The sequence below is a fragment of the Nycticebus coucang genome, chromosome 8 (genome assembly GCF_027406575.1).
Source record: "Nycticebus coucang isolate mNycCou1 chromosome 8, mNycCou1.pri, whole genome shotgun sequence".
NCBI lineage: Eukaryota > Metazoa > Chordata > Mammalia > Primates > Lorisidae > Nycticebus > Nycticebus coucang.
The window spans coordinates 118,137,564-118,162,133 of record NC_069787.1 but is presented as its reverse complement, the minus strand read 5'-3'; the positions used below and the strand labels follow the sequence as shown (position 1 = coordinate 118,162,133).

General features: G+C 41.8%; 1 protein-coding gene across 7 annotated transcripts in view; it reads right to left on the bottom strand.

Annotated features, from left to right (window-relative positions):
- Positions 1-24,570, bottom strand: part of MED12L (mediator complex subunit 12L) — a 337,656-nt gene that overhangs the window by 235,960 nt on the left and 77,126 nt on the right. For all 7 annotated transcript variants that reach the window (XM_053599366.1, XM_053599369.1, XM_053599370.1 and 4 more), the window contains 7 exons: positions 23,309-23,578; positions 20,850-20,999; positions 19,161-19,260; positions 18,292-18,428; positions 8,184-8,315; positions 5,191-5,317; positions 832-1,046 (listed from right to left, as the gene is read on the bottom strand). In XM_053599366.1, the coding sequence (XP_053455341.1) occupies positions 832-1,046; positions 5,191-5,317; positions 8,184-8,315; positions 18,292-18,428; positions 19,161-19,260; positions 20,850-20,999; positions 23,309-23,578 (1,131 nt within the window). The remainder of the gene's footprint in view (positions 1-831; positions 1,047-5,190; positions 5,318-8,183; positions 8,316-18,291; positions 18,429-19,160; positions 19,261-20,849; positions 21,000-23,308; positions 23,579-24,570) is intronic.

Sequence of the window (24,570 nt, the reverse complement as noted above, 5' to 3'; positions counted from 1 at the left end):
AAAAGCTTCCGCTTTCTCTGCTGCACCCCTTTGAATGAAAGGATTTGTTCATTTACTTTGGATTCCACCAAAAGGACCAAGAAGGCCATAAGCTTCCTTAAGGCTGAAAGTTTCCCACCTCTAAATGAGGATTTTAAGGAATCGTCACAAACGTCCACCATTTTCTACTATTTCCCATTACCACATCTTTTTTTTTTTTTTTTTTTGGCCTTGAAAATTTCAGTTAAGTATCTGGAGCAATGTCCCTAATATCAGAATTTGACAGGAAATTATAAAAGTCGAACTCACAGCATAAAACAATTTGCTGAAAAGAACATGTCTATAACATATCAGAAATAGAGATTACATTTTTAATCAGCTAAAATGAAAATAGGATGTGTTATGACTAACACAGAATTTCCCATTACATAAAAAAAGATTAAGTAATAAATGATACACTGGAGAATCAATGATTCTTAGAATGAAAACTCGGCGAAGAATTTAAGGTCAAAACAAACCCACTTTTGAGACAGAACATTAAAGGGAAACTCGAAGCTAGAAACATAATAGAACTGAAAGCATGTGATTCTGATCTCATGCAAAACGGTATGTAGTCTGTCAAATCTTTTCATTACAGCTTTACAGCATCCAAAAGAAAATTCCAGAAGACATAAGTTGTAGTCCAAATATTCTTCCTGTGTGAGCAGAGATAAATAAGCTTCATAGCAAGAGACTACAACAACAGAAAAACCCATCACCCTTCTACCAATTAAATGATCCGTCTCAAAGTGGTTCCACAGCAACTTAGTAGGGTTTTATTGGGGGGTCGTGGTATTATCTACAGGGCCATACCTCCATTTTCACATCATGGTCCTTTGAATAGTGTTCGTCTGCGTTTTCCCCAGCTGGTGATCGAGGCCTGGTGGAGGCCGTGACAGACAAGTCCCCACGAGATATGAGGGTACACATGTACGCGTCGTGGGAGAAGACGTCATGTCGGATGAACTCGCAGAAGAGCAGCACCAGGTTCACAAATTCCACTTTCTCACATTCGCTGTTCGGATCCGCTGTAGAGAAAGAAATTCAAACTAGAATTGCTTGGCCCAATGGAACAAAAACAACCAGTTACTACTAAGGATTAACAACATTTTCACTACTTTTCACAATCCCTTTCTTAAAAAAAAACAGAACATTTATTGTTAGATTCACCGAGGCACCTGCGTTTTGTGCAGAACTGATAGGCAGGTTTTGATGGTCTCCCGCAACTGAGAAATGGTATCCAATAGGCCGAGCACAATTTCAAGTTTAGAAACAATAGTCTTTAACAAATAAATAACTGTTTAAGTTCTATGTCAAATTTGAGGTTAAAAAAGAAAAAAGAATGAAATTCAGCAGGGCTAGTCTGCTGTCCCCTTGGCTTTACTAACAAAATAGCTCAACATCACTCATCATCAGAGAAATGCAAATGAAAACCACAACGTCGTATCATCTCACCCCAGTTAGAATGGCTTTTATAAAAGAGACTGGGGATGAGATATGCTGGTGAGGATGTCAAGAAAGGGGAACGCTGGCATACTACAGGTGGGAATGCAAGTCAGGACAGCCACTATGCGGAACAGCAGAGAGGTCCCTCGGAAAGCTACAAACATAACTACCACACCACCTAGCAATGCCACTACAGGGAAGTTTCCAAGTGAAAGAAATCTTTATATTGAAGAGATATCTGTCCTCCCATGTTTATTGCACCACTATCCACAATCGCAAAATAAGTGCCCATCAGTGTATGGATGGATAAAGAAAATATGGTACATAAAAATACTCCACATACGTGATGGAATACTATTCAGCCATAAAAAAAGAATGAAATCTTCTTATTTGCAGGAACATGCCTGTCACTAGAGGCTGTCTTGTTAAGTAAAAGCAGCAAAGCGCAGGAAAAATACAGCATGTGCTCACTCGTATGTGGAGCTTAAAAAAAAGTGGGTCTCACTAGGGCGCCGGCCACGTGCTCTGGAGCTGGTGGGTTCAAATCCAGCCCAACCCTGCTAAACCAAAAAAAAGAAAAAGCAGCAGCAGCCAGGCGTTGTGGCAGGCGCTGGTAGTCTCAGCTGCTAGGGAGGCTGAGGCAAGAGAATCGCTTGAGCCCAAGAGTTTGAGATTGCTGAGAGCTGTAACGCCATGGCACTCTACTAAGGGTGACAAGTGAGACTCTGTCTCAATAAAAATAAAGAAATAAAAAAAAATAAACAGTAGAGTGGTGGTTAGCAGAGGCTGGGAAGGGGCAGCAAGAGGGGAAGCATAAAGGGGGGAAAAAAGAATATAAATTTAGGGCGGCGCCTGTGGCTCAAGGAGTAGGGCGCTGGTCCCATATGCCAGAGGTGGCGGGTTCAAACCCAGCCCCGGCCAAAAAACCACAAAAAAAAGAATATAAATTTATTTATTATTACTGAAATATACACTTAAAAATGATAAAAAATGGTAAATTATATAATTCACACATTAAAGTATATAATTTTGTATATTTTTCCTAACTTGAATGTGTGTCCACGTAATGGTGGGGATGTGTATGCACATTTTCAAAGGAGAGTTCAATACAACCACTATAATGGCACTTTGAAAAAAAATAGCGGGATCCAGTGAAAAGAAAAGGGAAAACTGGAAAATACAGGACACAGATGGGGTTCTGGATTTTTATCTTATTCATAACCACTCCATTCAATGCATATCACAACTTCCAATATTGTAACTACATTGTAACCTAAAGCTTTGCATCTGAACATTTAAGCTAATGTTTAAAAAATTTAAGACTAGTTTGCAAAGCTCAATTCCTGGTACCAACACATTCGCAAACACCAACAGGAGACAAAAAGGTTTATCCAGGGAACACTCAGCTCAGTCCCCCATACCCTGAGCCTAAATATTTCCTCCCACCCACAACCAAATTCAGTGATGAGCCGCCTCTCTCAGAGAAACAGAGCAGCTTTCTCTGACAGTAAATGAGATCAAGACCTAACAAAGGCGAAGAGTGAAGTTTCTCCCAGAGAGAAACCACAAGTGGAGATGGTCGAGTGCAAATGTCTGGTCTGTCTCCTGCAGGATACAAGATAAGTTACAACTGCAAATTTCCACCCTGGCAACATGTTTCCTGCTATCAGGGATCTCCTCAGTCCTTCATTCTCTCCTTCCCTCACCAGGCACCACTGCTCCCTATGTCGCAACCACTACCCGGGCTTTAGCACCACTCTCTCTGTAGCCTAGAATGCCACCAAATAATTAAGGAGGAGGCCTTTGTCTCAAAGAACCTCCCCTTAGACCTCACTCCACCCGAAACGAGGTCCCTCCTCTGAGGTCTCAGCAGCAATACTATTTCTTGCCGTTGTACGTACCTCTTTCTTCTCCAACAACTCTCCCTTCCCCTCTGACCTTCTTTCTCCCCTCACTTTCCATTTTTTGTGATGTTTCTGTTGTTCCATCTCTACTTATCCTAAGATTCCCCCACCTACATTTTATCAAATGAAAATCTCAGAATGTCAAGCCTACACCACACAAATGACTTCTCAAAAATGTCTACCACAGGCTCAGCGCCTGTGGCTCAAGCGGCGAAGGCGCCAGCCACATACACCTGAGCTGACAGGTTCAAATCCAGCCCGGGCCCGACAAACAACAATGACGGCTGCAACCAAACAATGGCCAGACGTTGAGGCGGGCGCCTGTAGTCCCAGCTACTTGGGACGCTGAGGCAGGAGAATCACTTGAGCCCAGGAGTTGGAGGTTGCTGTGAGCTGTGATGCCACAGCACTCTACCCAGGGCAACAGCTTGAGACTCTGTCTCAAAAAAAAATAAATAAAAAATGTCTACCATAGTCTAGTGGTTGCTCATTCACAGATTCTTAACTCCCTACCAACAATCCTATAAAGGACACGCCTGAAGTGACATGAACATCTGAAAGGGCGCAGCAAAGCAGCCAACCACCTTTACAAATTCTCTCCTGTACCAAGGCCCTGGTCATAAAAGATTGTTGTTTGATACTTTTTCCCCACTTTTAAAAACAGAAAAGTTAGAAAATTAGAGACTTAGAAAACATTAAAAAGAGATAATTCCAAATCACAATATACAGACAAATGTCACAAGACCTTGGCTCCTTTATTTGGGTAAGATAGGTATTAAAGGAATAAATAGTATATCAAATATGGGGGAATGAGGTGGCCTTCTGAAAGATCAGAATATGAAAATGTTTCTTTTTTTTTTATTTCAGACTAGAGTGAGGATATAAACAATTAGATTACAATATCTGCATTTGTTAGGTACAGTTCCTGACCCCAGAAGGGGTGCCCTATACCCTTATATTGTGCCCATTAAGTGGGCGCACACCAATCTCTCCTCTCCCCTCATCTTGAATTGAATTGAGTGTTTCCTCTTATTTGGGCATGTATTACATCATCTACTGGCTTCATATTACTATTGAGTATCCAGGATTCGTGCTTCTCCATTCTTGTGATGCTTTGCTAAGAAGAATGTGTTTCAACTCCATACAGGTTAATACAATAGATGTACAGTCTCCATCTTTTTCAATGGCTGAATATTATTTTTCTGATATCTATGTACCACAGTTTACTAATCCATTTCTGGGTTGATGGGGATTTAGGTTGTCTCCACATTGTGGCAACTGAAAATCAGTGGGGACAGCCCATATCAGGAAGTACCAAGCTGCAGACACGGGTGCAGAGGGGGAGAGAAGGGGACACTTTCACACAGTTGGTGTGACTCCAAACTAACACAGCCTCTTCAGAAAACAGTATGGAGAATCCTCAAAGAATTCAAAACAGACCTTCATTTGATCCTGCAATCTCTTTACTAGGCATCTACCCAGAAGGAAAAAAAAAAAATGATTTTATCTTACTTAAGGACATTTGCACTACATTGTTTATCACGGCTCAATTTACAATTGCCTAGAATATGGAAATTTTAAAGGTTTTGATGCTTGACTCTTCTTAAAATTTCCTAAAAGTCTCCATTAAAATATGCCACAAAATTTTGCTCAGTAAAACACACAATATATTGAGTGACAAGAACTTTAAATAAGATGAGGGGAAAGAAAACACATCAGCTAAAAAACAGATTAATCTCTTTTTTAAGACCTAGAAGCAAAGAGCCTTTTTTTTTTTAGTCATCTGGTCAGTAGAGTAGAACAAAGAACTTTCTTTACTTACACAAAGAGGGGGCCTGTGTATCCAAAAACCTTAGCAGAACATTCTGGAAAACAGGCAAACTAGATCCAGCAAGAGAGGCTGAAGAAATAGACTCCTTCTCATCTAAGACCTCTGATTCACCACATCTCTACAGATTAAAAATAATTTCAGTTAAATATACTGGATAAGTATAGTGATATTGGGTCATAAATTTGTTAGTTTTTATTAACATTTAACTTCTCAAATAAAACATGTAAAACTGAGATTTCTGTACTTGAGGACCATACATGACAGACAAATAATTTCTAAGAGCTGAAGAAAACTGCTCCAGACAAATTCAAATGATTTTGAAGAACTTCCCTGAAAAGCATTCACATGAATTATAATCTCTACATATATAACAGTATAATAAACTACCCATTATCCTTATGCAAAACTGCTAAAAATAATTTCAGATTATCTTAGTCTTTAAATAATTCATGTTTAAAGAACTGTGTTCTCCTGGGAAATATCTGGGCACAAACTATTGAATTTGATTCTTTTGTACTTGTGTGTTTTTGTCAAAAGGATTTATTTATGAGTCTCTTTGGGAAAGTGTGGTGTCGAAGCAGAAAGCAAACATAATTCCTCTAATGAGATTCTTTTACTTAATCATCACATTTCACCAATAGGGTCTCTAAGAACCTCTGGGAATCACCACAGTGCATGAAAAACCTCTAGAGAAGTTAACTTCTACATTCTTCAGGACAGAATGTACTAGAAGATCAGAAAGGAAACATTTTAGTAGCAATCAGAACCTCATTTTCTATTCTTTTTGATATTCTTTTGATAATTCCCATTATTTATTCTTTAATCTTAAATAGTAATTACATTAAGAATATTATATTAAGATGTTATTTCTCCAATCTACCCCCTATTTGCAAAAGGCAAGTTTGAACGATAGTGATGCTTAATAAAAATCAGCTACCCTAAACATCTCTGAGGGAATACATTTTTAGACATGGATACATGTAGGCCTATTAAAATTACAAAGTAATCCTTGTGTGCACCTCCGCTGAAACTGGAGGAAGTGTGTGCTCTGGAACAGAGTGAAGAGAAAGAAATACAAAAATATACACAGGCAACCTAGACAGAGCAATGACATATTTGAGAAATTCAACTTTAATTACTCAAGTTTATGCACTGGAATTCACCAGAGAATGGTGTATCTACTCATAATGTGTTGAAAAAAAGCAATAAAAGGCTTTTCTACTTTGCACATTGTATAATAAGCCACCTGCAGCTGTAAGGCCAACAGCGGCCTTTTCACTGAATCCAAATTTCACAGAACAAAAACTTTCATTTAAAGGTGTACAGCAGAGAAAGATGAAGCTTCTCTTGCCTCCATTGGTACGAAGAATCTTGAAATCAGAAAGCCACAGGTTCCCCACCCCTCGATCTTCATGAAACAATTTCAATGATACGATCTTTTATTTTGGGTAAATATGGCTTTCCCAACAGGAAGAGAGAGATGTCTGTGAAAATATTCTTTCAATTCTTAACAGCTTCATAGGAAGTGGGTGTCTCATCAGCAACACAGGGAACCAGCTAAGGTTCACCCAGGGACGTCACAAGCATCTTCTGAGCACCTGCACACACGGAGCTCAATTCCTGAGTCAGATTACTGGCTGCGTCAGCTGAGAGAGTGCCTACCAGGGAATCCTCTTTATATATTTGTATATAAATAAAATATGGATCTGTATATTCCTCCTTTTTCCCCCCACTGAACACACAGGTGAGGTCCCTGCTGTCACACTAACTTTCCAGTGCACTGCAATGTCAAAAGTGTGACAGAGTGATGTGAGAAAGAGTGGCTGAGGGTGTACGCTATAAACTTTAAATCACACCGTGATGGAAGACCACCCTGAGGTGACACAGGTTGAGTTCGGAATGCTGGAAGGAAGCAACAGCTCCTGAAATGGGAATGCCAAGAAGACGCCGGGCGTGCAACAGACCAGGGGGCAAAGTGCAGCACCCAGGAGAAGAATAGTAAGCAGAGGCCCCAAGACACCAGTGAATTTTAGGTGTTAAAGGATCAGAAAGACCAACATGCCCGGGGATGGGGTCTGGGGGGGGGATCCAAAGTGAGATGGGAAAGGAAGGGAGGGCCAGCTCAAAATAAGCTCCACAGGCCATGGTTAGGAGCCATGGAGACTCTTAGGAAGGGGACAGTGTGATCTCTTTACAGTTTGAAAAGATGAGTGGCTGCTGTGCAGAGGATCATGGGAACAAGAGAAGAAGCCGAGAGAGGAGGTAGGAGGCCTCTACATGGCCCAGATGAGAGATGAGGACGCACTGGTCATATACAAGCTTGTCACTGTCCCTGCTGAAGTTTACAGGCAGAAAAGAGGCCTCGCTAAGAAATGTCCCTTCAACAAAAGCTAACTAACACTTAACGAGGTCCGCTTTGTTTTTCCCTTTGTAACTTACTTCTGAGGTTTTGATTGCTCTCTCTGTGGCCAGAACATAATCTCAAAAGAAATAAAACTTGGTATTTATAATCTCATCATCATAATTGCCCCAGGAAAGTACTTCCAAATTGACTCAAATGTCATGTAGCTGTGAACTGCCCAGAAGTTGATGTATCTAAGTGTATTGTCTCTGTATCTCAACTTCACAAAATGAGATTTCTTTTGTCTACATCAGATGTTAAAATTTTATTTTCAAAAGTACATTGTAGGGTGGCACCTGTGGCTCAGGGGAGTGGAGTGCTGGCCCCACATGCCGGAGGTGGCGGGTTCAAACCCAGCCCCAGCCAAAAACTGAAAAAAAAAAGTACAATGTAAAATTAGTCATTCGGAATATAAATTATTGGCTACAGAGCTCTTACTGCGGAATCCCCCTATGCGAATTTTTACATTCTCACTTTTTGCCCTCAAGAGCAAAAACCAGCATAAGGAGGATAAAGGTGTTCTCCTAAAATAGTATTTTTAATTATGGCATTCAGCAAGTAGAAGAAAGAAAACTGAACTTACCTCTGCCTCAATTTCCACTTGCCTCTTCTCCAAGAGTTTTGCTACCGCCATGGCCCTGTGCTTGCCTGACCTTTTACAGCTCACAGCCCATTCACACAACAGTATCACCACAGCTTCGTCATTGGGGGCGACCTAAGGGCGAAAAGAAAGGGGCACCAGCCATATCAAATGACACACTCACCAGCAAGAGTCAGGGAGCAAGGACACAATGACCAAAGCTTTCAGGCTTTCCCCCCATGTTTTATTAGAGCTGTTTTAGAAAATGCTTCCACGTCATTTTTAATTGAACTATAAAGAGTAAAAATTTAGTCACAAGAAAGGAAATCACTTATTCAGAAAACCCTTATGCTGAATCCGCAACAATCCCAGAGAATCAGAGTCTCCTTACAGATGCCTTCAATTGCACAGGGCTGTACCCCAGCCCTATCAATCCTCAGAAACTCCATTTCAAAACCCAAAGGAAAGGGAAAACGAGTGCTGAATGTCCAGAACAGCTGGACACCCACTGTCCGTACCCTAAGGCCCTCGCTCACCACCTGGTCCAGTGTGCAATCCCAACAAGCCAGCTGTCACAGGACACATTCTAATGAGAAGTCACGAGGAATAAATGGAAGAGGAGGCTGGGACGCTGCTGGAAGACCCACTCCACCCCAAACAACTGACATGACAAATGACAGCAAGCATCACAAGGGACATTAAAGGCAGACACAGTCACAAAGGACAACACCTGGGTTTAGACCGGCCTCAACAGAATCAGGTCGCCAGAACCGTCAGCCACAGTTGCCATAGCCTGGAAATGGGCACCCGTGACTGAGGCTGAGAGGCATTCCAAGACCCAGGAGATAGAAGCAGGGAGTCGGCAGGGAAGGGAAGGTGTCCTACTGTGTGAGTGGGCCTTTCCAGTTCGAGAATCCTTGCCGGCTGGTGGATCATCAACTGGGAGCTTTTAGTAAGTGCCCACACATAGCAAACTGCCAGGGTATTAGCACTTCTGTGCTATATAAGATTCTTTTTTAAATTGAGACATGATGTCTAGATCCCAGGCAGGTCAGGAATTCCTGGGATTCAGACATCATCCCACCTCAGCCTACCAAGTAGCTGGGACTAAAGACATACAGCCCCACACGAGGCTTATGTGAGAATTCCTAACACTTTACACTACATCGACTCAGTACCACGATATAATTGTGAGCACACTCCATGGAAGAACACACACATACACACACACGCACACACACAAGTACGTTCATTCAACATAACATTTCAGGTTTGTAGAGTCAGAAAAGGCATCCAAGAATCCCAGAATGAGAATTCCTGATCAGCTTTATACTCTTAACAAATAATTCAGATCATGAAAATTAGCTTATTCCAAGACTTTTGACTTAAATAAATTTGGTCATTTAAGGCCAGGCCCTGTGGCTCACGCCTGTAATCCTAACACTTGGGAGGCCAAGGCAGGTGCATTGCCTTAGCTCACAGGTTCAAGACCAGCCTGAGCCAAAGTGAGACCTCATCTCGAAAAAATAGCCAAGCGTTGTGGAGGGCGCCTGTAGTCCCAGCTATTTGGGAGGCTTAGGCAAAAGAATCTCTTGAGCCCAAGACTTTGAGGTTACTGTGAACTGTGACGCTACTGCACTCTACAGAGGGTGACAAAGTGATACTCTGTCTCAAAAAAAATAAATTAAAAACTAAAGGCACATTGGCTCAAACCAAACAAGTTAAGTTACCTGAAGTAGACATTTCAAAGGAAGCTCTGAGTCTCTTACAGAATTCATTCAATTAAAATAAATAAAGTTTGAACAAAACATTTAAAAAAGAAAGCAATTGGGAGGATTTGATCAACAAAAATATTAAGGCCAATCCAGTGAAGAAGCACGTGCTTATATATTTAGAATATTAAAGAGAACGAGAAAAGTCACCCTAAAAGTACTGCTATCAGCTTTTTATTACTTTAACCAGTAACATGCTACCATAGCCACAGTGAAAAAGATTTTAATTTTTCCTACATCTTCTAATTTAGATAAAAAATATGCTGTAAAAGAATAAAAAGAGGATTTAAATTTTTTTTAAACGTCTTCTCCCACTAAAGATATCACATGAGATTTAATCTCTCTTTGAAAATGGCGAGACATGGTATTCAACAAAAACTTGTGACTGTTAATGTTCCAATAACGTGCAGGGGGACAGATTTCTTCAGGTCTATGGACTGAACTACAACAGATGTCAAAACAACTCACATGACCACATCCCCTTCCTACAACAAAACAACAGAGCTCGTGCTCCTATCATCTCTTTGGGAAAATATAAACACATGTATGCTCATCACACATGACACTCTGAAGGTCAAAAAACTGAACAATGTGTTCACACCCACGGAACATGATCTCGCAAGAGCAGGAGAGAGACACACCGAATCTGGATGCCCACAACGTGCATGAAGGTGTCAGGTGCTGGAAGAGAGAGAAAAGCTTGCGTCCTTGCTCAAGCAGCTTATACACCTGAAGAGATTAGAACCTGGAGTTCTAAGGCACCTCTAAAAAACAAAGCCCACACCATGGAAGCAGAAGGAACTTCCTTTTTTTCTGAAGCAGAGGTTAAAAATAGAATAGCTTTCAGTTCTGAGGAAAAACAGATAAGAAAAAAAAACTGAAGGCAATCCCTCTTAGTATTTCAATCAAGTACTTGTCATTAATTTGTATTATAACCCCAAAAAAATGAACTTCCTACCCCTCAATTAAATTGTGGACATTTAAATAATAATACCAATGGGAAAGATAGAGGAGTTTTAAGAAATAGTAAAATGTAACTGCTTAACAGAAGTCACACATGGGATAAATCATTAATTGCAAAGTAAAATCTCCCCCCCAAAGTCCTTAAAAAGTGTTGTGTCTCTCATATTTAAAATGTAAGTCGAGTATCCCTAATCTGAAGATCCAAAATCTGAAATGCTTCAAAATCCAAACCTTTTCAAGCATGGACAGGACATTCATAGGAAATGCTCATTGGTGCATTTCAGATTTTTGGATTAGGGTAGTCAACTGGTAAGCAAAGCTGCCCACTCTAGAGCCACTGGCGCTCACTCACATTTACCTTAGGCTGCTATATGAAGTGGATTCTGTCAGTAAGGCCACTGCTCAGATATAGAAACTGACACTAAATCAGGAAATAGGAGAAGCAGTCTAAGGTCACCTAGATAAACAGCTGCTAAGCCAAGATTCAAAACCAGGTCCAAATTGGTCGAAAGTCTGTGGTGCACTTCCAAGGCCAAGGTGCTCTCCTGGAAGATTTGAATTTTCCCTTTTAAATATTGTTTACTGTGTTAAAATTGTCAAGGAAGCATTTAAAATATAACAGAAACTGTTCCCCCACATAAATGTGCCAATATTACAAAGCTTTCTTCCTCCTTTTTCCAAAGTTACATTTGAAACTTGTTTGTTCAGCAATAGTGTGACCTGAAATAAAGATGTCTTTTAAATAAGCAGCATGAGGAACTGAATATACCAGTTAGGAGTGTCCTTCTGGAGCAAAATGCAGGATTCCAATTCCTGCTCTCCCAGCACTGACTCAGGCAGAGGACAACCTAAGACATTTCTCATCCTCTAAGCATTGGCTGCCTCATTTATAAAACGGGGAATTAAAGAGAACATTACATCTCACAGTCCAGGGAAAAATGAATTTAGGTGATGCGACGCTAAAACAAACCCTGGAGCTTAATAGGTACTCCCTGAAAAAAAGGTTAAGAAAAATGTCTTGCAATGGATTAGTAAACTATGGTGTATGTATCCCGTGGATTACTACTCAGCCACAAAAAAAGACTCTACATCCTTTGTATTATCCTGGATGGAGTTGGAACACATTCTTCGATGGAAAAGCGAGTATCCAATGTACTCTATACTAACATGAGGCCAGTACATGAACTAATACACACCCGCAGAAGAGAAAATGCAATTCGATTCGGGTTGTGGGGAGGATAGAGGAGGCTGCAGGGAGGAGGGAAGAGAGCAGCAGAGGAAGGGGGTGGTGTGCTCCCACTTAGTGGGCACCATGGAAGGGTGGGGGGCACACCTCTTAGGTGCCAGAGGCAACTACAAGAGGGCTCTACCTGACAAATGCCTAATTGTTTGTGCCCTCACATTAATCTGAAACTTTTTTTTAAAAAAGAACGAAAAGACTTGCCTCTGTAGTACTCAGAAACAAACTGAGAGGTCCATCCCCCACCTACACGATGCATGACTGGCCTTTCTGAGCAATAGCAACCTCTAAATGTCTGGCACACAATTTTGTTTTCCCAACTATGTTACTATAACTGGCCTTTTAACTAATATACTTATTTAAAAGATAAGAAAGATGATATTGAAGACTAGCGATGCTTCCTTTGCAGATCCGGTCAGAAAGGTGTTAACCTCTGATGCAGGAGGTGCTCTGGCTGGACTGGGGTCCTCGGAAGCTAACCCGTGTGTCTCTCTTCCCTGCCTGACCTGAGCCTAGCTTGACGCTATTCAGTCTGAGTTTCAGAAAGCCACTTTCCCCTTTAGGTGAAACAGCAAGACCTAAGCATTTAAATGACCTCCTCTCCATCACAACACAGTACTACAGCTCCCTTATCCTGGAGGTCTATCCTCTCCAACCGCTTCTCATCTGCCGGAAAAGATCTTTCAAAAATCAAAGAATGCAGAAACCCTGAAAGACAGATCCTGGCTGTGCTTTATGGGCTGGCAGACTGTGTGATGGGTGTGTGTGCGTGTGCATGAGTGTGTGTATGTGTGTGTCCACAGAAGCTCCAAGACACTCCGTGTATGTCTCTGATCATCCATCCCCTCCATTTCTCCAGAGTTTTTAACTGCCTCTCTTAATATATCAACCAGTAATAACAGCAGCCAGTGTTTATTATGTACCCATCTACATGGTGGGCACTATAAATATTTAAATGGCTTATTGATATGGTTTTGAGTCATTTTCACATCATCAGGGAACAGAATGCCCACTTTACAAATGAGGAAACTGAGACTCAACAGCAGAGGAAACACACTAATGGGCTGATTTTACAGAGGGCAGCCTCCTGCCAGCCACACCTCCCTCCACTTGCATATTCCTTGGACGGCTGAGCACGTAGATTCCATTACTGAATCCATCCCTTCCCTTCCAGGCCAATCTTAGAGGGGTGCCACCCTTTTTTTAGTTCACTGCCCCAGAATTTGTTTTATGAGCTTCAAAAAACAAATTATCTGCTGATCACCTGTTGGGCCGTATGCATGGTGCTGGAGGCTAAGGATGTGCTTGCTGGGAGGAGGAAGAAACACAGAGCCTGGCCTCACAGAGCCACAGTCTTGACTCGGGAGGACGGACATGGAACAAGCACAGCGATCAACAGCACAAGCACAGAAACCGAGCGTTTTGCCTCTGGATTATGGAGATGAAACAGACTTCTCAGACCACACTGACACAGACAGGCCTGCCAGGTCCAGGTCCCCCGGCAGGTGAGTAAAGCACATTTCCTGAACCTAACACTTTGCCATTCAAAAAATTAGCCTGAACTAGTCGCACCTATTCGGAGAAATCTTCATGAACAGTCTAAGCATAAAACAAACCTAAACAATGAATGTGCAGGCTGCGGGTCTCAGGTGCACGGGTGGCAAAAGCAGAAAAACAGGCGGCCTGCCAGTGGCTGGCACACGCCTTCTGTCTTGGGCAGCCACATCTGCTCCCTCATCACTCAGGATAAAGTTTGCTTCCTGAGGCTTCAAAGAGAGAGGTGAAAAAGCAGCTATCCCTGCCACCTGCATACTTTCCCCTATATCCATGTCCCTAAGGAACCCAAAGATCAGCTGCCTCTGTCCTCGCACATCCCCAAGGAACGTGACCAAAGGAAAGCAAGTGGCCCCATGTCTGTCTGGCTGAGCAGACACCCTCCTCATCCTGCCGCGCTGAGGCAAGTGGCCAGAGACGACTCAGTCAGTGCTTGGCAGCAGAAGGGCCCCCTGCCCACGTGACAACTCCCTTGCATGGAGGTGAGGGGCCCCCACCTCCAGCAGCCAGAGTAGAAATGACTCTGAAGCACCCAACAAACAAACAAGTGAGTGGCTATGGGACAGAACGCACACTAGGTAGGGGCTGGAGAGTGGCAGGCATCTGAGCAAACACCGACAGTCCCAGCCACCTGAGCCCCCATCCTCTCAGCTGCCCGGTCACAGTAGCCCTCTCCACTGACTCGCACCAGACATGAGTGGGACACGCGCCTAAGAGCCCTGACCTCAGTGTTACAATCTCACCCTACTTTCAAAGGAAAAGTCAAACAACACGGACCTAGAACACATAAATCTTAAGGGTTCCGATGTTTTTATTTTCACCTGCTGTACCATAACACCCAAGCCCTGACACAGAAGCAGGAGCTGAGAATATGGGGGGTGGGCTAGGAGAGAGGCAGAGAGCAGAGGAATAAACATATCCCCTGTGGTATTAGTAAAAGGCCACCGCAGGCCTGGCACACTCCAACACGGGGCACAGCCGTGGCTCCTACTCTTCTCCCAACCACCGCAGAGAGTGGGTCCCTCGGATGCATTCATCCGCGTATTACACTTCTCCACTGGACTTGGGCAAATATTGATATGGATTACACACACAAATCAGAACCTCAGAACCCTTAGTTTCTGTCATTTGGACAGATGTCCTCCCCACTCACTATAAGGAAATAGAGGGGACTTCCCCTTAGCAGTTCCAGAGAAAAGAGACTCCATGGGGCAGAATTTAAGTCTCCCCACCAAATGTGGGACAGCAGGCTGGGACAAATGTCTCTCCACCAAATGTGGGACAGCTCTGTCCCTGGGCAGAGCTGCACACGACTTCCAATACAGGCAAACCCCCAGCCTGCTGCGACTACAGAGGCTAGTAAATTATTATCTATCATGTTGTCCAAACTCTGACACAAATTACAAAACCAAAAAGGGGGAAGTTCATTTTAAAGAAGCGAGAAGTGTTTTTGCATCCTAATCACACCACTTGATACGACATGTCATCACAGAACAGAGTTATCGCACTGGGTTCCTACTATGCAATAAAGTAATGGTTGTTATATTGTTATTAACAATAACAATTTTGGAACACATTTCTATAGTTCTTTATAATTCTCAAAGTGTTCCTGCCTCCTTACAGAGGAAAGGGGCAAGTAATTTACGTGTATTTAATAAGAAAGGGCACTAAGGTGCAAAGCATGGAGCCACCTGTCAGGGTCATACAGCTGAGTCAACACTGTAGCTCAGGCACAAATTCCCAAGACATGTAAAGTGACTCCACTGTCAAGAAAACCCAGGTAAACAGAGAGAATGTCATCATTTGATCACATGTGCACACATATACATACCCACCCTGAAACACACGTGCACACAAATAGGCTGGACTTTAAAATTAATGCTAAGCATTACAAAAGGATCTGTCCTCTCTGTTAACCTTTCTACCAGATTATTAAGAAAAGGTGACCAGTCTGAACAACAGGTTAAAAATGTAAGTTTTTTGTCTTACTCATAAAACAGCATATTAACTACAAAGCAACAATTCACTCACATCTTTCCAAAGTTGAGTCACTATTTAAAATAACTATAGTTAAACAGGGCCAGGCGGACATTTCTTCCAAAGATGTGTTTTCCTAGAGCCTCCAGGTCTCTCAGCCCTGAGCACATGTCGCCCTCTAGTGGCAGGTCCGTCCTGCACCTGGGTCGCTCATGCCGGGGAAGTTCACAGCAACATTATCAGAACATCCCAAAGAGTATTTTTGTTTTTAGTAAAAACTCTCAGTACACACTTGTTCATAACTTCTGTAACAATACTATCATAATAATTCAATTCATTATATATTTTTAAAATTTTCATCTTTCTTTTTTTTGTTTGTTTGTTTGTTTTGAGACAGAGTCTCACTCTGTGCCCTGAGTTAAAAGTGCCAGAATGTCCTAGCTCACAGCAACCTCAAACTCTTGGGCTCAGGTGATTCTCTTGCTTCAGCCTCCCCAGTAGCTGGGGCTACAGGTGCCCACCACAACGCCCAGCTAGTTTTTCTATTTTTAGTAGACATGGGGGTCTCACTTTTGCTGAGGCTGGTCTCAAACTCCCCATCTCAGGCAATCCACTTGCCTCCGCCTCTCAGAGTGCTAGGATTATAGGAGTGAGCCACTGTACCTCGCCTGTGTCAACTTTCTAATCTAAATAGAAATTCTGATGATATCTTCCAGCACCACAACGGCTCATCTCAAGCATGCACTCTGGAGATGCCTGTCTTTTAGAGAGAATCCTATAAAAGCTGTGACTTTATTCTGAAAAAGTCCTAACACCCTTATTACCATTTTCTCTTGAGAGTGCTGTGGTGTAAGTTGTGGTGGGAGAATGAGGCAATAATCCTGAAGTTAGCCATTCACTTCCAAGTTAGTCAGGCTGACCACAATACTGAAGTGGTTTTGATGGACTTGGTAAAACTCTCACTAGGAAACGATAGAGCTTTCACTCAATGCATAGTGTAAGAAGCTTAACAACCCAAAAGGACACCTTTAATTTTGAGTATCCCCATTTTCCTTCCAGATAACTCACTTCCCAGCACTCTTAAAGCCTTTTATCTAAGAAAGTCTGGACTACAAACAGACTTTAAGGTTTCTACCGTAAAAGAGCACAGTAACACACTATCCTGCCTCTGCAAGCAGAGCCTTAGGATCAGCGGGCTGCACTGCAGTCACACAGCATTTCCACTGAGACTCACAGAGAGTGGAAAATATGGCCCTGTCCTGTCCCTTGCTTTCAACATTATGATTCTACTTGACCCCACTAGTCTGGAACCCTATCACTGAGGGGTTAACTCATAAATTATTCCAAAAAGATGAATCATCTCAGAACAGGGACGCTCACAGGAAGGTAGACAGGGAAAGATTTTCGGTGGGTGTTTTTGTTACGTCATCTCTTCACTACTTTCCATACATGCATGCCCAGAGGCCAGTGGGAAAAATCAAAGATACTTAGAGTCAGTTAACTAAGGTATGGAAGGTGACTTAAAACTTACCCCTGCATTTCCGAGACCTAACGGAAACCCTTTTCATTGGGAAAAGAGGACAAACTTTTTATCTCCCCCTAAATAAGGGTGAGGGAAAAAAATTGAAAATTCTGTTTATAGAACAGTTCACTAAAGAAATAATTTATTGCTTAGGAAATTATAAAATAAAAATTGTGTCTGATTATTATTAAGTGTCAATTTGGTGAGGCTGTAAAATCCAGTTGTTTGATCAAATGCCACTCTAGATATTGCGGTAAAGGTGTTTTTTAGATATGACTTGCAATTCAGTCAGTAGACCTTGAGCGAAGCAGATTGTCCTCCTTAGTGTGGGTGAGCCTCAGCCAGTCACTTGAAAGCCTTCAAAGACTGAAGTCCCCAGAGGAAGAAAGCCTTCTGTGCCTTTCCCCATTAATAATGGTTCACTAATATATATGCATAACTACACAGTATAGTACATATATGTGTAATAATACATTAAAATCTTAACCCCATGTACGTAAGCATGTACAGTAAGTCATTTATTGTACACGATTCCAGACTTTAACATTAACTGTTTCCCGAGTCTTCATCCTGCCCTACAGGTTTTAAATTTGCCAGTCCCATGATCATATGAGCCAATTCCTTAAAAGAACTATCTTTTCTCTATATATACGGATATGAATATGTATGTATATACGTTTTTTTCTATTGGTTCTATTTCTCTGTAGAATCCTAATACATTGTCTAAGAATTTTGCAAAGACCATGCCTACATGTACCCATGTACTACCCTCTACTCTGCAAAATATTAAAATACATTCCCCCTAAATTAAAACCAAATCCATTGTATGATATCTAATAACCACGCAAAAGACATTCTGCTGAAACTGAAATTGGAGGGTGATAGTAAAAGGGCCAACAACAATGGACATGGACATTTCATTCTAATAATCATGGATCATCTTAGCACAATAATAAAATGGTTGCAAAGTTTATATGCCTTTGTACGACGCTACAAATTGTAAATAAGACTTTTTCAGAGTATACTGAATGAGGATAAAATATGCTAAAAAAGTAAAAGGTGAAAAGAAGAAACATCAGCTACCTCTTGGTTGTCTTTGTTTTGGTTTGCCCAGAAAATCTTATGATAAAGCGTCTCCATTGAATTGCTGGAATCAGTTCGGTCAAAACAGTGACGATCCAAAACTTCTAGTGTGTGCAAAACCCGAGTGATAGTCACCCCTAGATGCAGAAAGTAAGCAAGCAGTTAAAGAGGACAAATGAATGACAACAAAACAGCAGAGGTCAAAATGATCAGTATGGGCGGCACAAAGAATCTTTTTTTTTTTTTTTTTGTAGAGACAGAGTCTCACTTTATCACCCTTGGTAGAGTGTTATGGCGTCACAGCTCACAGCAACCTCCAGCTCCTGGGCTTAGGTGATTCTCTTGCCTCAGCATCCCCAGTAGCTGGGACTACAGGCGCCCGCCACAACGCCCGGCTGTTTTTTTTTGGTTACAGTTTGGCCGGGGCTGGGTTTGAACCCGCCCACCCTCGGCATATGGGGTCGGCGCCCTACTCACTGAGCCACAGGCGCCGCCAATAATATAGTGTATGCTTTTTTTTTTTTTTTTTTTTTTTTGTGGTTTTTGGCCAGGGCTGGGTTTGAACCCGCCACCTCCGGCATATGGGACCGGCGCCCTACTCCTTGAGCCACAGGCACCACCTGGCACAAAGAATCTTTAAAAATTCCTTTTCATTCTCTGCATATACTGTCAAAGAAAGACCATCAAAAGCAAACCTGACTCTCTAGACAGACAAGATCCAAAAGGCATAAGCTGAAGAATGCCCTCAAAATTCAGCAGTAGGCTCTGGCAAAAAGTCTCCTTATTCACGCGGAGCAGTTTACAAAATTTAGAAACATAGTATAGAGTCCTGCTTTCACTGGTGCACCTTCTTCTGCTGTGTTCCGTACCTGCGGTTGACTCCTGGCACTTGTCAAAAGACCACCGAACTTCCACTGCACGACCTCTTTGTTTTATCTGTTGTTCCACTTCATAAATCCTTGCCCGAACCTGAAGGATAATCACTACTAATTAATGTGTCCTTGGAAAGCCTCAGCAGCTGTCTAAATCACGTCAGGGTTTTCTGCACGAGTAAAGTATCCACTGTGACCTACAATCTTGACGGAATTGGAAGAAACATAGCCTGTTGCACAAGGAGTACATTTTTTTTTTTTATTTACAAGTGGTAATTTAATGCCAGCTTTCAATAATAAATATACATAAAAATAAATGCTTACAAAAGATTTCTACAAGTTGAATTTTTAGGGCCCCACATAAAAAGGTGAGAGTTCTGAAAATATCCTCTTTGAGCCACTGTATGTGTGAAACCAACTAGCAATGTTTTATTTAATTTAACAAAGCTGCTTGGTACAAAACAGGGACCTTATTTCCACTACCAAATCATAATCCTGTGGTTCAAGCTCCATAAGCCCCTGAAACAAATAACCCAGGACCAAGACAAATATAAATGATGACCGGATACCACAAGGTATTATCAGAATCACAGTCATGTGTCAGAACCACCACCATACCCACCGTCTGGGTGGCAGAATTCTCCACAAGACGGCTAAAAGAAAATCAGTATCTTGGTGAACTTCTGCAGTCCTGAGGAGGTTAAACACTTCCCTAAGATCACCCAGAAGGACAGGGGGTAGAGCAGACTTGGCCCAGCATGACCTAATTCCTCTCAAGAACAAAAACACCCACTGAACCCCAACAGAAAATGTAGTGTACCTGCTCCTAACCCCAGTAAGAGTAGCCCACATAACAAAATCCCAAAACCAGAAATGTTGGCATGGATGTGGAGAAAAGGGTACACTTCTACACTGCTGGTGGGAATGCCCACTAATACATTCCTTCTGGAAGGATATTTGGAGAATACTTAGAGACCTAAAAATAGACCTACCATTCGATCCTATAATTCCTTTACTAGGTTTATACCCAGAAGACCAAAAATCACAATATAACAAAGACATCTGTACCAGAATGTTTATTGCAGCCCAATTCATCATTACTAAGTCATGGAAGAAGCCCAATTGCCCATCGACCCACGAATGGACTAGCAAATTGTGGTACATGTATACCATTTAATATTATGCAGCCTTAAAGAAAGACGGAGACTTTACCTCCTTCATATTCACATGGATGGAGCTGGAACATATTCTTCTTAGCAAAGTATCTCAGGAATGGAAGAAAAAGCATCCAATGTACTCAGCCCTACTATGAAGCTAAATTATAGCTTTCACATGAAGGCTATAACCCAACTATAGCACAAGACTATGAGGAAAGGGCCAAGGAAGGGAAGGGGAAGAGAGGGGGGAGGTTAGGGTGGAGGGAGGGTAATGGGTGGGGCTACACCTACGGTGCATCTTAGAATGGGTACAGGCAAAATTTACTAAAGGCAGAATACAAATGTCTTCATACAGTAACTAAGAAAATGCCACAAAGGCTACGTTGAACAGTTTGATGAGAATATTTCAGATCTTATATGAAACCCGCACATTGTACCCCTTGATTGCACTAATGTACACAGCTATGATTTAATAATAAAAATAAATAAATAAAAATAAATAAATAAAATCTAAAAAAAGAAAGTGTACCTGCTGATTGAAAGCTGTGTTTCCACCTGGCATGGGCAGGCTGGAAGGGGCCACTTGCAGCAGATCCAGGGGTGAGCCTGGGTTCGTGCTCTTATTTTCATTTGTGGAATAATTCCACACCAAGGCACTTGGGCAACAGAGAGTGACAGTCTAGAAATAAAGGAAAAAAGACATTCAGAGGAGGGGAAAAACTAACAAGAGCTAAACAGTAAAAACAATATCTTATCATTACCGCATGATAGTTACCTGCCAGCGAGTTTGAAAATATGAACATTTTACCCCATTCTCAACTTCCCAAGTAATAAAACAATACTAAGAATTTATTAATTTAAAAGGGAGGATGTACAGCTATTGATTGAGAAATTGAGGAATATTGTCATTCATAAGGTAATATTCCCACACTAGAAACTGAGGGAACTTAATAAAAATGCAGCGATCATCACTTAAAGATTGCCGCTTAAGACAATGAAAAACATGAGACGGAATTAGAATATATAATGTCTAAGGTTATAAAAGCTAAAAAAATAATTATTTAAAAAAATAAATGTCTCTGAAATAATGACACAATAGTAGCCTTGTGAATGGTAGGCGTTAGCCCTGGGCCAGGGGTTTACAAACTTTGTGTATAAAGAACCCTACAGTAAATGTTTAAAGCTTTGCAGGCCACCCACAGTTTATGTCACGTTTTCTTCCTTTTTTTTTTTAATGACCCATTACAATGTAAAATCTATACTTCACTAGTGGGTTGGATTTGACCCGCAGTCTATAGCTTAGATTACTCTTGCCCTAGACCTTAACAGACATTTTTTACTCAACTAGAAGTACTTTATATGACCATCGTGCTTAAATGTCATAACAAGCTTCCAAGGTAGGCAGTGTTATTCCCCAGTTTTACCTAAGAAGAGGAATATGAGCCACAGAGGAGATCAGTAACCAGCTCCAGTTGGATTCCAGCACACACGCTTAGAACCCCTTTGGTTTTCCTGATGCCTCCTAAAAAAACGTAGGATAAATCTTGCAGCTCACACTTAAGTGCTAACTCTGTGCTGGACACTGACCTGGAAGCTTTCCATCATCATAACCCTAACCCTATGAAGTAATGAATGAAGAAATATCATTATCCCCCCAGCACACATGGGGAAGCAGAGAGGCTTGGGGTCACAGTTAGTTACTAAGTGGCAGAGTGAGGCTTAAAGCCAGGTCAGTAACATTCTAAAGTGACCATCTGAACCATCATGCTCCCCTGCCACTCAACAGCAACAAACAATGTGAGCTCAGAGAAGGAATGCAGCATTTTTTTTTCCTAAAATGTAGAAATATGAAATTAAATTCTGAGGTCTAGGAAACATCTCTGTGGAAATCAAACTGGAGATGTGAGGAAGGTCAAGTCCCTGGAACGCAAGAATGAACCTGTCTCCACTGGCCCACATCCTTCCCTGCCCCTTCCTGCCCATGGCTCTGCGGGGGCCTTGGCTCCTGCCAGAGCCCTTTCCTGTGTTCTTGACTCTGAAGCATCCCATGTCCAGAGCACTGATTTATCAAACACTCTTCTTCTCCTATTCTCAGACTGCACTCTCCCACTTTACCATTAACTTAGACATACGTTCAAATCCGCCCCTTTTTTTTTAAGGTCCATTCACCCATCTCTCTCCACCATCCATTCTCTTCTCTAACCTTCAAAACCCATTTGTCAAAGGACAGTCAGGACTATTTCTCCTCATTCCCTCTCCTATCACTCCTCAGCAGACCTTAATTTGGCTCCGATTCAAATGAAATAGCTCTCTAAAAGCTCATCAGTGACCACTGTATTGTCAAAGGCAACTTCAGCCCTCTCCTTAGAGAGGAGAGTCTCCATGACACTGGGCAGTGCCCCCTACTCCTTCCTTTTGGAAACTCTCGGCATCGTAATTGAGTGTGGGCTCTGGGTCCTGACTGGGTTGGAATTCCAGCTTTGCCCCTTACTTGCTCTATAACCAATCCATTCAGAATAATAAATAATGCTTCCTGTCTCCTACGTCTGAGAACTAAATGACTTAATGACATATGTTATAACTTAGGACAGTGTCTAGAACATAATAAATGGAGCCACTGTGAGACTGTCTCTACAAAAAGAAAGAAAACAGAGAGGCAATCAACTGAAGATGAAGGCTATTTGGAGAAACTGCCTTTCCAGTACAGCAGCCTTCTTCTGCGCGTTCCCTGAAGGATTTTTAATTGAACTGCTTAATGACTCTAATAAAGGACAAACACAGCAACTTTCTTCTAGACCGATGCAACAAATCTCCCAGTTTGATCCAATATAGGCAAATGAAAACATAAAATTTCCATCGATAAATTTCTTGGGCGAGGAAGAAAACTACAGTGGTGAAAAGTTCAACTGGAAAGCAGCAATGCTATTCCCGACCCAACTGTTTTTCACGTTGATTTTTAACAGACAGTAACAATGGGCAAGGACTTACCTGCAACATACAACTAAGTCCATAAACCAGGGGACCGTGCTGTGTACAGGAAAGAAAATCTGAGAAGGCCAGCTGCACGGGACTCATGCCGGGGCCGGGAGGGCCTGGGCTGGGGGCCCCAATACTTGAGTTGTTTGGTCCTATCATCATGTGGGGCGAGTGGGCAGCGAGGAGGTTGGGGCTATCACTCAGCAGCAAGGAAAGACGCCGGGCACAGAAGTAGGCAAGACGACGAGACAGGTAGGCCGAGCGGACAAACTCGTCTGAATACTGAGGAGCAGAAGGACGCCAGACTTTAGTCATGCCTCGGGCATCTCGGTCAAATCATTATTTTAACACAGACTTTTTTTGTTGTTGTTGTTTAAAAAAAAAAAATCTTTCAAAGGTATAAACCAAGTGCAGTCCAATAGAAATATAATGAGAGCCACAGAGATCATTTTAAAGATTCTAGTAGGCATTAAAAAAATAGGCAAAGGGTGGCAACTGTGGCTCAAAGGAGTAGGGTGCCAGCCCCATATACAGGAGGTGACGGGTTCAAAACCAGCCCCTGCTAAAAACTAAAATTGGCAAAAACTAGAAGAAAAATATATTTTATTTAGCTCAATATGTCCAAAATGTTATCATTTCAACATGAGACCAAGTACTAACGTTATGCATTCTTTTTTCTTACTAAGTCTGAAATCTGGTGTGCATTTTAAACTTAGAGCACACATCCATGTAGACTGTTCACATTTCCAGAGTCAACAGCCACCTCTGACTAGTGGCTGTTGTAACGCACAGCGCAGGTACAGGACATCTCAGGAAAGATACACAGGACCCCAAGGTGGTGCAGTCTCCAGAGAGGCCCGAGGGTGAGAGGGAGCACTACCACCCACTGAATACTCTTTCCTATGTTTGAATCATCAAATCCAAGTATTACCTAAGAAATTTTCTTAAATGAATTTCATCCAGATACCATAAATTTTAACAAATCTTAGATCAAATCATCAAAATAAGATGTTTCCTATCCCCAGGAGCTTAAACAATTTTGCCAAAAGAATTAAAACTCTTCTGTATTCTTAGAAAGACACGATTTGTTTTCACAGAATTGTGTTATCATAGGGAGATGGTATTTTCAAAGCTGTTTGCTCAACTCAGTGATGGAAGAAATCAATGTGGGTTAGATTACTTAAAAAGGACAAGGGATATAAACTATCAACATGGTTAATCTGACTGCTAAAACTTACACGGAAGCCTCTTATTACTTCACGTGTTATAGGGTC